The sequence below is a fragment of the Pistacia vera genome, unplaced genomic scaffold (genome assembly GCF_008641045.1).
Source record: "Pistacia vera cultivar Batoury unplaced genomic scaffold, PisVer_v2 Contig331, whole genome shotgun sequence".
Classification (NCBI taxonomy): Eukaryota; Viridiplantae; Streptophyta; class Magnoliopsida; order Sapindales; family Anacardiaceae; genus Pistacia; species Pistacia vera.
In genome coordinates this window covers 654716-670317 of record NW_022196148.1, presented here as the reverse complement: position 1 = coordinate 670317, position 15602 = coordinate 654716, and the positions used below count along the sequence as shown (strand labels likewise).

The 15602-nt window shown below is 32.9% G+C and overlaps 3 protein-coding genes across 6 annotated transcripts; 1 reads left to right on the top strand and 2 right to left on the bottom strand.

The window, feature by feature from the left end:
* Positions 1-1398: 1398 nt before the first annotated feature.
* On the bottom strand, positions 1399-2438 carry LOC116137607 (ethylene-responsive transcription factor 1B-like). The gene has a single exon (XM_031423299.1). The coding sequence runs from the start codon at positions 2342-2344 to the stop codon at positions 1691-1693; it is 654 nt and encodes a 217-aa protein (XP_031279159.1). The 5' UTR covers positions 2345-2438; the 3' UTR covers positions 1399-1690.
* A 5772-nt stretch (positions 2439-8210) lies between these two features.
* Positions 8211-11468, top strand: LOC116137645 (ethylene-responsive transcription factor ERF098). Of its 4 annotated transcripts, XM_031423325.1 has the most exons (4): positions 8211-8768; positions 8868-8921; positions 9304-9587; positions 11158-11468. In XM_031423325.1, the coding sequence occupies exon 1, from the start codon at positions 8287-8289 to the stop codon at positions 8752-8754; it is 468 nt and encodes a 155-aa protein (XP_031279185.1). In that variant the 5' UTR covers positions 8211-8286; the 3' UTR covers positions 8755-8768; positions 8868-8921; positions 9304-9587; positions 11158-11468. The 4 variants fall into 4 exon arrangements, with proteins under 4 accessions (XP_031279185.1, XP_031279184.1, XP_031279187.1 ...); XM_031423324.1 differs by having other exon boundaries at positions 8211-8921; XM_031423327.1 differs by lacking the exons at positions 9304-9587; positions 11158-11468 and having other exon boundaries at positions 8211-8491; positions 8610-8768; positions 8868-8996.
* A 2613-nt stretch (positions 11469-14081) lies between these two features.
* Positions 14082-14648, bottom strand: LOC116137654 (ethylene-responsive transcription factor ERF096-like). The gene has a single exon (XM_031423338.1). The coding sequence runs from the start codon at positions 14625-14627 to the stop codon at positions 14178-14180; it is 450 nt and encodes a 149-aa protein (XP_031279198.1). The 5' UTR covers positions 14628-14648; the 3' UTR covers positions 14082-14177.
* Positions 14649-15602: the final 954 nt, after the last annotated feature.

The window sequence follows — 15602 nt, the reverse complement described above, 5'->3', positions numbered from 1 at the left end:
ATATCAGTCTTATCGTTTAATTAAGTAATTAATTAACAACTGAAGACGTCGGCAAATTCTTATCAACTTAGAAACTTAACACACACCGTAATCAAATTCTGCCGGCGGTTACTGTCCGCTGATTTCGGTCATTTTTTATTTCAACAAGGCAATTCTTCTTCCGTAATCAGAAAAGAAATTGAGACAACTCCTGCTACAAAACCATTATCTCCATGAAACTTCCTCAAGTAAGGGAAAATAACAAGTTCGTCCTTGAGGTTTTGCACAAGTAACCTTTAGTCTTTTAGATTTTTTTTAGAAACGTTTTGATCTTTGCTAATGCTAGTAACCTTTTAGTCCCTCTCATAGTCTCTAGGAGTGGGCGGTTCAGGTACCTACCTAAATTCAAATGAACCGGAATTGGAACTAGAACTGGCTAGTTCCTTAGATTTGAAACTAGAACGCGAACGGGAAACATAAGTTACAGTTCTAGTTCCGAGTACCCAGGTTAATTTAATTACCCCTAAATTTTTAAAAAATGACAAATAAACCCTGCAAAACTTACAAATAGACCCCCAATAGTTTATAAAAATTATAATTCAGTTTGGTTCCTACTTGGGTACTCGAATCTCAGTTTCAGTTTCGGTTCTAGTTCCCGTTCTCGGTTCCAGCAGGGGTTGAATTGGAGTCAGAATCGAAACCAATCGATTCCTGATTTTTAGAACCAGAACCTACCCCTTGAGGGTTGGTTCCGGATAAGAATCGAAACCCCAAGTACCTGTCGATTTCAATTATGACCGGTTCTTTTGCACACCCATAAATTAGTCTCGTTAGTAAAGTGTAGGCACCAAAATGTTACTCACACCCAGACTCAGAGGGACCAAAACATAACTAAAAAAACTTACAAGACTAAAATGTTATAGTTAGACTAAACCTGAGGATGAAATTATGAAGATCCTCGTATCTTCAGAAAGTAAAATCCATTAACGATCAACAGGGATCATACACTGCATGCATAAGGTAAGTTGCGTAAACAAAAACATCTCTTGGGCTGTTGGGCATGAGCATGACATGTATCTTTTCATGAAAACAGTGAAACTGGAGGTAATTAACTCTGAAAAATGTTTCTATTAAATCACTAATCTTAATTTGTCCATCTTCCTTTGCACGCTTTTTTTTTTTTTTTTTTTTTTTTTAGAAGAAAGGACATATAACTACGTCGTTAGGAGTTTAATTAATCACCTTAATTAGGTAAATATTAGTTGTCACCTCAGCTTATAACACTAACTTATTAAAAAAACTATTAAAATGATTGATAAACAACAGCAGCTTCTTCTGTTTTTTTTTCTTTTTCACTGTGCTACATATTGAAATAGTTTGAAAGAGTAATGAGAAAAGAAGAGCAATCGAGCCCACAGCGTATTCTATAGTTCAAACATTAATTAGAACTTGATATTTTCAGCTTGAAGCAAATAACATAACTACATACATAATTAGCCAATAGCCTTCAAAAAAGGGAGGTTTTGGGATTCAAAATTACAAAAATCTAAAGATGTATAAATCATACTTCTTAGTTTCTACATCTCCTATCATTATGTATAAAACATAAACTAAAGAAAAACAAGAAAAAAAAAAATTAAAAGAAGAAACACATAATTAAAAGAAAAAAATAAACAAGACTAAGGCCTCTGAAACTGGAGTTTTTATTCATTCACCAAGGCCTAGCGGTGTTTTGATCAGATGAACTTAAAAGCTCTTCCAAATAATCAGCTCCTAAATCTTCCAACACCACCACATTTTCTATCCTCACTTCTCTCTCTTTCTTCTTCTTGTTTATCATTTTCTTCCTCATGGAGTGTTTTCTCTTGAGTGCCACCACCGGTGAACACCCTTCCTCCATGCCACACTTCATCTCTCTTAGAGATTCTTGAACCCTTTCCACCGGAAAATTGAGTATAGCCGATGAACCCCTCATTGAAAAAGCAGCTTGATCGTAAGCCAAAGCAGCTGCTTCTGCACTATCAAATGTCCCTAACCAAACCCTAATCCCATGTCTAGTTGAATCCCTTATTTCTGCCGCAAACTTCCCCCATGGCCTCCTCCTAACTCCTCTATAGGATTTTTCTTTACTCGGATTCTCCTCAATTCCCCAACTCACCTCTTCTTCCTTAACTCTATTGGTAGACGTAGCTTCTTGTGTGGCCTCAGCTATTAGTCCGTACAGAAGCATTTCTTCCGAGTCATTTTCATTGAAAGGAAGAGAGCTGTTATTGAATGAAAAGCTCTGAGAGAAAGATTCCGGTGACCCAAAAGAGGACTCCGGAGATGAAATTGAATTTGGGGAGGGAAAGAAGAATGAATCCATGGTAATTGGATGAGAATTTTTGTGGTTTTGGTGACCGACTCTGTTTTTGGACTCTCTGTTTTCTTCAGTAGCGCATGTTTTTCAGTGTCCAAAATTAGGCGTGGACCCTTTATATACTCTGAGAAGTAATAACTAAAGGCTAAAATAGGAAGTAATGGTGAAATTACCAAATGGGCACATAATGACATTATTTTATTTGGCAAGGAACCAGTGGGTTAAATGAACACATGGGTCAATTGAGAGATGGCGGCCAGGTCAGCAAAAAAGTTTAGGCTGACGTCAGCCAGTGATTTGAGTTTTGTCGTGTTGGAGAGCTGCCATGGACACTGCCCACTTGTTATAATTATATCCACATAAACGATATTGATTTTCCTCCTTGTGAGTCGTGACCGTTAAATTGCTTACCTCTTGAGGAATTTTTCCATTTTCTGTTATATTTTAGAAGACAAAGAGATAGAAACACAAGGAGAATTTTAATATTGAAAAGTAAATTAGAACATTTATTTTTTTTCTTAAGATTGAATAATTATTTGATTGAAAATAAAAGGTCAATTATGTCATGATTAGAATAAGAAATTTCATTGAATTTGAAACCAACATTCGTTTCAAATAAATTGGAAGTTTAATTTTATTTTAATGCTTGTTTCATCACCAATCTGGCCGATTATCCCGGCCTCCATTAATTAATCCTGTTCATCTGAAAATTTGGTCTACGGTTAGCTTAATCTAGCAATTATGTTTTTATGCACCAAAAGTCCTTGATATGGCTAACATCATATTCACCTCATACTTTTATCATTTAAATTATAATATGTAATTAACAATGTGGTTTGAATGGAGGCTACCTTTTTGTCTTCTATCCTAATTTGTTTCTCTATTGAAATACCTTATATTACACAAACATTACTAAATTTATACACCTTTTACATAGTTATAATAAGAAAATCCCTTGTATTTGTATGGATTACATATATATTACATTTGCTTCACGTCTCTCCACTCTACTTAACTGGGAATGGGATTCATGTGAAAGGACATGGCAATAATCATATATAGCTGCCAACTCCAACTCCACGTATCACTTCTTCACTCTATTCGCCTCTTTTCAACTGATAGTGGCTTGTCATTTACACATTGACAAGGCCTGAGCAGCCAAAATTGTCTTCTTGAAGAATTGTTTTTTTAATTTTAATTTATGGATCAATTATATCAAATCGTTATCCTATTCCTAGGCATATAGCCTATCATTCAGAAATTGAATTTGATGGCTTAAAAATTATGGTCCAGATACAGGTCCCTTGCCTTGAATCCCAATTCCAAAAATAACACTATTTCAGTCTCCGAAACAAAGAGGGAAATTGTTTGTTGAATATTATAAAGTCCTCCACAAAGAATGGATAGGCATTTGTAGCTTTGTAGTTGGAAATTTGATTGTGACTACTCAGTAAACCTTTTCTTAACATGTAGTTTCTACGAAACCCCATTCTGGGATAATTTTCTTTTCAAATTTTCTCAGTGGAAATATATACGTTACTACTACACTATGGACTAGGGATGTTCAAAAGAATTGTTTGGAATCGAAACTGTCGGTTTCGATTCTGGTTCCAAATTTCAAGGAACCATCGATTTCAGTTCCTTCGAAAAGTACAAGATACCCGAAACCGAACACCCCTACTATAGACTATACTTGGTTCAATGAAAAAATAAAAAATAAAAAATAAATATAAAAATAGGTTTGTGTCACGTGAGTGGCAACAGAGTGGTTGTCCTGGAGCAAAAGCTGCAAAACTCTTTCACTCTGTCTGGAATGGAACAGAAACAGATCCATCCATCACTATAATTTTGACAAAGCGGTTAGGCGGAGGATGATGCGTACAGATGGCCATAGAGAATGAGATTCATGGAACATGGTCCGTTTTGAGTTGATTGCTCACATGTAACTTGAGACAATGAGACAAAGGACCCACCTTCTCCCACCCGTGCCCTTTCCACCAACCTAGACTTAATCCTCAGTTCAAGCCGCCCGATAGACCTTCCTTTCCTCCTCCTCTAGTCATTCTCTTTCGTTTTCAATTTTCTAACTAAGTCTTCTTAATTATCACTTTAATTAATTCAATAATTTGTATTACTTCATCATTAAATATAAGATATATATTTTAAACATATATTTGTTAACATGTCATAAATTATAAATTCAAATATGACTACTAAATTAAAAAGTATATAATTTAATTTATTCTAAAATGTAAATTAAATTTAAAAAAATTAACTGAAAGCTATCTTTATTTTATATTATATTAAAATATAATTCAAAAGAATCTTTAATAGGAAATATACAATGAATTAAAATAATGGTGAGAAGAAAGTTCAAATCCATTATATGAATATTTAAATATGAAAAGAAGAAAGTTCAAATGAGTCATGGTCTAGTAAGAAATAAAATTCTATGGGCCACTTCCACATAACTAAAACAAATTCTTGTTGGATAAAAGGAATTGAATCAAATATCGAATCATATAAAGAACAAACTGAAACTATAATATATGCTTTGTTAAAAGGGGACTAGGTTAACTTTTGATTTGATGTAATTGGTACATGAACTTGAACATTTAATATGCAAGTCAAACAAATCTTATCAATTCTTTTTATATTTATTTTAAATGTGTTCAAGTTAATCTACTATCAAATATCAATACCCTAATGCATAAGAATGAGGCTTGTCCAGATTATTAGAACGAATAAGAGATATTATAGATAGGTACATGGTTTCAGGTTCAATTCACATATGAACATCTACTATTTAAGTGGGAGGTCGTGACTAAACTGACCTGAACACCTTGGTTAAAAAAAACAAATGGGCATTAGGGTTCCCAAGATAATAAATAATTAATGAATTAAACCTTGAGTAATACTACACCAACAACCATCTTTCAAAAACTTTTTTTCACGACCTTGACGTGACAACTCGTAATTAATTAGTGGGACCCGTTGTGATCTGACTAATTGCAAGCTATCATGTCAGGGTTGTGAGAGAGAGTTATTGGTTTAGTATTATTCTTAAACCTTATAGCAAAGGATTGAATTATTTTGAATTAATCTGATAAAATTTGAGATAGGTCCGACTCCTCACCCAATAAGGTATTTGTTCAATGAAAAGATTACCCACTTTTATAAACCAGTAGGTTTGAGTGTACCTAATCGATATGAAACTCTAATATAAACCCTTCTCAATTCACATTATAAATATGCTTGAACAGTTTTTTTTATGCATGAAAATTATATAAAATGAGGTGAGTACACATTGCTATCAATAGCTAATTTATCAAATGAAAATGATAACCTGGTAAAAGTCATATGGGTAATCTACAACATATAATTTTGGAATTGGAATGATAATGGAATTGGAATCATACACATGGATGATTAATGTAATTGGATGGCTGCCCCTAGTAATTGCATTATAATTAAATAATTTTGGGCACAGTAATTAGACTAGTAGCAGTTTCAGTTGATAGTTTTGCCATAAAAAAAGAATGAACTTGGAATAATTATTGTAATTAAATCATCCTTACTTCCAAACAAATATGGGATACTGGGCTGGGCTGCTATAAAACTAAATCTTTTGGATGTCTATTTACTTTTTCAATTTTTTTTATTTATTTTTTCGGTATTCATTAACTAAAAGTATATAACCCAGAATTTTAATGCTTTATGTCAACATAAGGTTTTACTTTCATTTTAAATTTAATTTTTCATTTAAATTTTTACAATAGTAAAGTTTATTATTTTTAAAAAAAAAAAAAAAAAGGTAGGGGAATGGTCATATCAATACTATGGGCCTACAATTAAATACACAAAAGCATAAAGCGGCCCAATTTTTATCAACTTAGGATGTTCCCGTTATCCAATTGTTTTAGCGGTGAAAGTCAAACAACTATGATTACTAAAACTTTAACCTTTCAAGCACATTTTTAATTTGTTCATCACAATAAATAATTAAAAACTATACTATATTATTTGAATTAAAATCCAATGTCTAGATGCAAAGTTTCCAGCATAACAAGTTAAATATTGGGAGAAAATGGTCTAAATCTTCTAGGACTTTAAAATTCTCTTTAATGTTTGGCTTTGTCCACTTCTGATTGGCTAATTAAAATTTTAATTAATTAGAGATCTTAATCACCTTTTGAATCGATATTGTTTCAGATATGACGTGCGGAACGGAATTAAATATTTGTATCCCGTTAGGCCGTTACGTTGTTTTTGATTAGTTTATTTTTGTTTAATTAGACCAACTTTTTTATTAAATGAAGATGATTATTTTTCAAAGACTGACACGTGTAATGAGAGGAAATTATAATTTAAAATATAAATTTTTTGTAAAAAGAAAAATGAAAATGTTGGTTCGGTCAAAGGGAGATTCAAAAAAGGGTCAACAAGCGAAAAAGTATTTGACCTTGGTCATACTCATCTCATTTATGATTTATCAGATAATCCTACTCCTACCCGGATCTACCAAGTCATCCTCCTACGTTGATCTTTGCTAATGGGGTCCATCACTGGGCCATTTAATTTCATCAATTCGCTATCGATTTTTTTTTTAAATTAAATACCTTATAATAAGAGATACATATTTTAAGTAATGTGATGATATTACATGTTCTATCAACACATTACTAAATTAATTAAAATGTGATATTTTAACTAGAAATATAAAGTAATTCACCATATCTTTATGGTTGGATTTTAAAATGAGAAAATATTGCTGTGCTTTTTTCTTTTGTATATAAAAATCTTTTGTAGGTTTAGTATTTTTCTGCAAAGTTTTTGTAATACTATGGATTGTATTTTTTGTGTTGTTAAATGACAAGACCTAACCTTAAGGGGTTGACTTGAAGGTTAAAGAGATTTGTTCAATTTTTTGGCGATTAAAGAGATTTGTTCAATTTTTTGGCGATTAAAGAGATTTGTTAAATTCTTTGAGTTATTGGTTTAAACCTTGGGACTACCTACCATAATAATATTATAGTTTATCTAGTCTTTTGACTTGTAAAATATTCAATGACTCTAAGGATTAGTTGAAATATGCGCAAATTGACCTAGACATCCCGATTATCACAAAAAAAAAAAAAAAAAAATGACAGAGACCAATAAGAAAATTAAATAAAAAACACCCAATAAATTGTTGTTTGGATGCAAGTAAGATAAAACCTAGTTCAATAAGGGATTACATTCAATCTGATAATTTTAGCCGACAGTTGATAGATCTTCAACGTTTGTATTAATTTTCAACACTTGATTGCATAATTTTCTCAATAATAATAATGTCTGTTTTTTTTTTCTTTCAAAACCATAGAAAATAATAGTGACTAGTGAGATTCCCATTGAATTATTTTCAAGCAATGAATTTTTCCCTGGCCCCTAGGTGTTTGTGATTTGGGTATCCATGGATGCTCCTTTACTTGACATATATCTACGACCAAAATTTATGTTATTATTGACCACAAATATATTAAGCAACAAAATCCATTTTATTCTCCCATCTGGACCAAAAAAAAAAAGGAGAATCCAACCAGATCGAACGAATTCTTATCATGAATGAAATAAAGAAAAATGCCTATCAAGAAAAAGAGATCCATTAGTCGTTTTTGATCAATTCTGCCATAGGAAAGGTCGAACAATCCAAATCTTCTACTGCTAGCAAGAACCTTCCTAGAAGAAGTAATCATAAAATTTAAGTATATTTTTCAACTTGGTCAATCCACGTTCTAGAAAATTCATATCCACCGTCGGATCTGACTTGACCTTTCATTGATTTAAATTGTGAGAGCAACCAAGTTTGAAACTATAACTAAAAAGGCCCTTAGCTCAGCTAGGTTAAGCTTAATAATTGTATTTCTTTTTGTTTTAACCTGGAAAAAAGGCTAAAACAAAAATCAGCTATGGAGGACCCCGGAAACAAAACCAAAGAAGAGAGAAAAAATAAAGAAGAAGTTCGATATCGAGGAGTTCGACGAAGGCCTTGGGGAAAATTCGCCGCAGAGATTCGAGACCCTTCAAGACAAGGTGCACGGTTGTGGTTAGGGACATTTGACACGGCTGAGGAGGCTGCTCGTGCTTATGATCGTGCGGCGTTTAATCTCAGAGGTCATCTTGCTATTCTCAACTTCCCTAATGAGTATTATTCTCAAGTTATGGGGTCTGCTCCTCATCGTCCTGTATCATCTACTACATTTTCATCATCGTCTTCTTCTTCCTCTTCTAGTTTTCGACCTAGTGAGGGTTCTGAGAGAGGAACTTCTTCGAGTGGACAACAAAAACCAGTTTTCGAGTTCGAGTATTTGGACGATAAGGTGTTGGAAGAGATGCTTGAACCAGAAGAAGAAAAGAAGAAGCGAAATAGAGATTGAATTTCGAGGGTTTGGTACTGTACACTTGCTTAAATCAAGTTTCTTATAATTACTTATTGCAAAGTACTTTTCTAAAGTTCTAAACAATGTTGGATGCGCTATTTTCTGTTCAGCTTTTGGAGATGAATGGTGAATGTATAATGGGAGAGCTGTATAAATTATTACGGGTAATCTAGTTTGAGTTTGTTGGCATTTTTATACTTGAATCAGATCTATCAATTTCATATAAAGTGTTCTAAAAACATGCCCTAAAGATATATATATATATATATCAATTGAAAAACAGCATTAAAAAGATGAATCAATCGAGTAGTTAGGTTTCTGTGTATTTAAAACAATCAAATCCTTGTATTATGTTAATCTAATTCGTTGTTATATTTATATATCAAAATATATAAGAACATGAAAGTACAACTAGAAATTTCCCATTCAAGATGGCATTTGTAACTTTGAAGCAAAAGCAAAATTGGTAATTAAACTATATGATACAGAATGTGGTCTTCACACAAAATCGAACATAGTTGTGTTGTAATCTTCATGCATTGGCAGGGATTAAAAACTTCTTGGAGAACATATTAAATCATGTTAAATTTCAAATTAGACGAAGTACTGCATATCTGTGCATTTGTGAGTTTGTATTTGTACTTGGTTGCTGTTGCTGGCATGGCGTTTCTGAAGTGAAAAAGGAAGATTGAGGTTTCAGAGATGGAATCAACGAGGGCTTAAACTGCTTTTAGCTCTCTTCATTGGAAGAAGAACAAAGGGAATCATAGGTGTTCAGGCATATCACAAGCTTGATGATTAAATCAATAGTACACTGTAGGCGCTTACAGGTAACCATGTTTTTACATGTAGTAATTTAATTCAGCTAAAATTAACTGTCCAAAATGCTCATTTGGATGAATCCTTTGACAAGAATAAAGATTGGATTTTTTGTTGATATTGTATAAATATGTGTTGCCTAATATGGAAATTGTACATATCCCCAAATATACTTTTCAAGATTGTATGTCTAGTAACTCTTTAAGAAAAAGTTTAAAAAGAAGATGATTCTAGATTATAACGGCATCAAAGTATTGTCTTTAACATCTCCTTTCCTAGTATTCTGCTGCAATTTGCAAAAAGCAAGCCAAGCATAAGGACATTAATTAGAAAAGTATGTGTATAATAGATGCTTATTTAAAACAACAACGATTTGATCATTGTTTTTTAAAGCAATAATGTTACTTATATATTGTTGGGATCCTCAATTCGTATCTCAATCTATGCATATGTCTGTTGATTTGGCAATACCGTATTAGTTATAGAATGGTGAATTAACTTCCATATGATATGAGATACAAAGGCGCAACTTTATATATCTAGCATTACTCATCTTTTGGAATGTTAATTGTATATTTGGTAACCGGGTTATCATATCATCAATATAGGGGTAGACTATATTTCGCTATGATCATTGGTTATCAGATCATATTCATTATCATCAACAATGGACATTGAACTAAAATGTTTTCATCGTATAGTTTAACTAACATTTTTTTGATATAATCCTAAATATGTACTCTCTTTAATAAATTCAATATAATTTGGGTAGGAAGATCTCTTGTTAAAACACATAATGGTTTAAAGGGTAAATCATTTATTTATTTTGCAAATAGTTTAAGTAATAAAAGAGGATACCTGAATGAATATCATGACATGAAATATCGGTATCTTGTAAACATTGACAAGAAAATCCAGTTTCCATGTTAAATCAAAATAAATGGAAATCCAGATAGTTCATAATGATGGTTACATCAAAACATACTTAAGAGAAAATCAAATGTAAAGCATTTTGAGATTTATAACATTAATTAGCAAACAATTTCACAGTACTTACATACACATTCTCATTATGAATGATCATACAAATAATAAAATTAATTTCATGAAAAGAACTCGATTACAAAACCAATCGGCCATGAAACATACTGTGTAATTTGCACTTTTACAAATAATTATGCATACCTTTATCGCCAAAGCTAATTAATTGTAACTTTCATTGAAAATTCCAAGACATTCGATTCGCACCTCTATCACTTGAAGATGTTTTGATAAACAAAAAGTATTAGAAAATTGGTTTAGAAGAACTTTTTTGATGGAAATAATTATATGGGAAGGAGGTTAAACAAAATGTTTCCTTAGAGTGTGTTTTAATCAATTAGGGAGTTTAAGAAGTGAACAACTCTTCTGTTAAACTTACTAGAAAGTTTGTGGGGAAGTCAAATTAGGGAGCTATAAAACAGATTTGTCATTATTGAGAAAAAAGAAAAGTTACCAGATAATTATCCAATGATCTTTCCTTTTCTTTCTTTTTATAAAAACTAGCATCTTCAAGTCTTATAACCAGTTTAGCTCTTGCAGGTCTTCCATATATTTATTTGGGTGTCTCATATTCCCTTCAGTTGGTTGTTGTAAAACATAGAAGAACTTCAACTTTGTCGAATAGCATCCCCCAGAAATTGATAGCGAGTAACAGACTCCTTCAAAGTGTGAGTAAACTTTTGAGAAAAAATTCTGGGATCAAAGAGAATTTCAATCCATGAATGAGATATTGTAATACATTTTACAATGGTATTCCTCCTTACATAGTCCGTAGACTTATTTAAGGAAAACTTCGGAAAAGAATTTGTTACATATATACACTATTCTTATAGACATGTTTTTTTTCTGCCCTTTTCTCTTCTTTTTTTTTTTTGGACTTCTCAGGCCTCATTAATAATCTTCATTTCTCTAATATTAATTGGTTTTATACTTAAAACTACTTTAACCTTCCTTCTTTGTAAGTTTATAGAATCTGATCTCATTTAGCTTAGCTTGGTCATTTTCTTAAGTCCGGCTCCTATAACTACCACTGGGTGACCGAGTGGTTCGATAGGGACTCTTGGATGTATTACTTAAGAGATTCTAAGTTCGAGTTTCTCCTCGGTTGTTAATAAGGGTAGCCACTAGAACTCTTACTCAACCGATAGTTCCAAGATCCCAGAGAGTATTGAGGTGTGCGTAAGCTGGCCCGGACACTCCCAGTTAGGGGTGGAAAAAAAAAACCAAAAACTGAACTGAAATCGGTCCGTTTGTTTGAAATAACAAAAATGGTTAACCGAACCGGATTTTTAAACTAGTTTAATGAATAAAAAAATAATTTTATATTTTTCAATTTTAAAAAAAATTATTCCTAGGTCTTCACTAATGCGCATTTTCCAAAATGCAATTTAAAAAAAAATAATTTTATATTTTGAGCATTTTTAAAAAATTTATCCCTAGGTCTTCACTAATGTAATTTTAAATTATTAATACTTGATGTACATTAAAATTATATGAATTCAAATTATTCAATTACAATAAAATATCTTTAATTTAAGTTAAAAAAAAAAAACCTGGAAAAAAAAAAAGGCCANTTTTATACTTAAAACTACTTTAACCTTTCTTCTTTGTAAGTTTATAGAATCTGATCTCATTTAGCTCAGCTTGGTCATTTTCTTAAGTCAAGCTCCTATAACTACCATTGGATGACCGAGTGGTTCGATGGGGATTCTTAGGTGTATTACTTAAGAGGTTCTGAGTTCGAGTCCCTCTTCGGTTACTAATAAGGGTAGCTACTGGAGCTCTTACTCAACCGATAATTTCAGGATCCCAAAGAATATTGAGGTGTGTGTAAGCTGATCTGGACACTCCCGGTCATTTAAAAAAAATAAAAATTCCAGCTCCTATAAAAGGAAATTGTACATGTGTGAAGGTTTGGAAAATATTACTAGATCCTGTATAGCTTTGGTTTCAAATAACGGTTTTCTAACCTAAGTAAGGGTAGTTATAATACTAATTTTTAATTTTTAAACGGATTCTAAAATAATCAGTCATCACAATATTATCCTTTATTCCATTTCCACATATTTAACAGAGCATTTAAAACATTCACGTTTAACAAAGATACAATATCGATACACAATATATATATTCAGGAAAAGTTTGATGATTAAAAATATATACACACATTAAAAACATAAACTTCATCTAATAAATTTATCAATGAACACATAAAAAATATTTATTACTTAAAAAACTTATCCTTTAAAATTTCTGCTTCCTTCGATCGCAGACTGTCCATTACGCGTTATTGGTTTTCTTTTTTTTTTTTAAACTCCTCGGTTATTTCTTTCTGTCAAACCTTCCTGTTTTGCTCCTCTCTTTCTCTACTGTTATTTCTGTCGTTTAATTTTTATAAGCCTATCAACCGCCTGAAGCAGCTGCTGCAGGCTAATTAACTCACAAGATGTATTTTTCCTGAAAAAAAAAGAGTAATTAATTAATTTTATTATTATTTTACTGCTCAAGCAAGCAGCTGCCACCACCGTCCACCTGCTTCTTTAAATCGAACCACCTCTATAGGAAAATGCTGGCTATCATTTTATGTCAACACGCGGTATTGAAATATTTTCTTACCTGTTATCTGACAAAAAAAAGATTACTCGGTTAATTGTGACAGTTGTTGCACAAATTCACTTATCAATAAAGATTACCCCTCAAACTTATTAGGGGAATAGCTGGAGTTTTCCTCGTTTTCTTTCGTTAATTTGGCCATTTGTCAAGCTTCACATCAAATCAAAATCAATCAGATCAGAGAGTAATACCGAAAGATAGGTAGGATGAATCATTCCCAAACGTGCCTATAACCACCCTTGAAAAATTCCAAAACAGAGTCATCGATCTGCTATTCATCTAACCAGCATTGCTGAGATTCGGGGAAGTATTTTGATTTGACGGTTGCTAAGTATATACCTTGGAAATGGGAGCCGGTTGCCTTTAAACTACCAACACAGAATTAGTGGCTCAACGCTTCACATAAGTTAAAATACACTTTGACGAAGGACACTCGAAACAATATTGCCCAGAAACAGAAGTACTGACGAACTAAGGGAAAAGCACCGAGCTGCTTCTCAATGTCGTTTTGCCAATTGTCAAGAAGGTGCTGTTCCTAACAATAGGAAATACATTAAATTTTCCAAACATGGTTCCATTATTTATAAGTCTCTGGTTCTTTTTTGGGCTACACAACTGGGGGTTAGCCCTCCCCTGTCTCTTGAATACTTTATACATATGTGTTTTTTAAAACACTTTATTCAATCTCGATCGACAGATGTGGTGAGCTCTAGGCAGCATTTGAAAAAAAAAATATATATATATATATATATATGTCTCTATGAGATAATGCAGCCCAGTTCTCACTGCAACTATGTATACCAGTATACACAATCAAAGCAGCCGAGTTCTTACTGCAACTATGTATACACAATCAAAATTTGGAAAAACGAACTGATTGTGTATTTATAATATATTATATCTGAACTCTAGCTGGCTAGGCCGCCATCACCATGGCCCAGAAATGGTCACCATTTCTTGTTATTTTTCTCTCCTTGCTCGAGAAGTTCCTCCAGCAACTTATCATCAAAATACTCAAACTCGAAAACCTGCTTTCCATGTCCAGTTGTTCCTCTCTCCTGCACATTATGTTCCCGCATTGACGATGATGAAGAAGAACCTGTTGAAGACGAAGATGAAGATGAAGATTGAGTAGAACTGGAAACACCACTTGACATAGGGTACTCATGAGGAAAATTAAGAATGGCTAAGTGACCCCTCATAGCATAAGCAGCACTATCATATGCTCGAGCCGCCTCCTCAGCTGTGTTAAAAGTTCCAAGCCACATGCGTTGGCCGTGGCGGTTGGAGTCTCGTATCTCCGCCGCAAACTTCCCCCATGGCCTCCGCCTGACGCCTCTGTATTTCACCTCTCCGCCACTCTCATTAGCCTTTCCCCTAGAGTCCTCGTGATCCATGGTCGAAATGTGTATGTTAATTTGTTTTCTTGTTGCATGGCTCATGTACTTAGAAATAGCATATATATGAGTGGAAAAAGCAAAAAATTTGGCAAAATTTGTGGGTCCGGGTCATCCACGTGTCAGATTCTTGGGGCGAGAAGTGTTCCCACGTGTTGATTAGAAGTTTCTATAATGACTGAAGTTTATTTGAGTCCAATGTATCTGGCTAAGTCAAGGTGCATGGTGGCTTTCGAGCTTAGAAGTGGCCTTTCAAGATGTCACTTCTATGACTAATTAATTAACGCAAAAAACAGACAGTACTAGAACCAAGATTTCGTCAGGTTTACTGTCGCACGTGCGACATTTACCAGTCGTGTTTGGGTCTCTGTTGCTAATGAAGTCAGCTGTCTCAAGCTTACATATAGGTATAATATTTCTGAATTATAACATAATTAATTGTTCTCATGTTAATATAGTATTCAAAATTTTGTATAAAAATAACCCCAATGTGCCGTCTTTCCCAGTAGGGTTTTTTAAAGTTCAAAATTGTCAATAGTTTGTGCTCCTTTAACTAAAGGATATAGTTTTTTTTTTATGAGAAACGATTGTCCATTACGTAACATTTACTGCAGAAAATGGTCAAATTAAATACTTAAGTCTGTGGATTCCATGATTCGGTGATTGGATTTGTCTGCTTCTTTTTGGCTTTAACAATTTGATTTGATTCGTGTTTTAGTGTTAGTGAGAATCAGAACTTTTACTAATGTAAGAGCTGCATATATTGTAAGGGGGAACGTAACTTGGGTTATACCTTTAAAAGGGGGATTAAGCATCTTAATAAACTAATAACCAAAAACTTAGAAAACGAGGTGATATGTATTTGTTGATGCTCCATCTCCATGCAGCTATCAAATTAGAATTCTCAATTTGACCACCTAACTTTCTGGTTGATTCATTTTTCAAGAACCCTATTTCATTTAAAGAATAAAAACT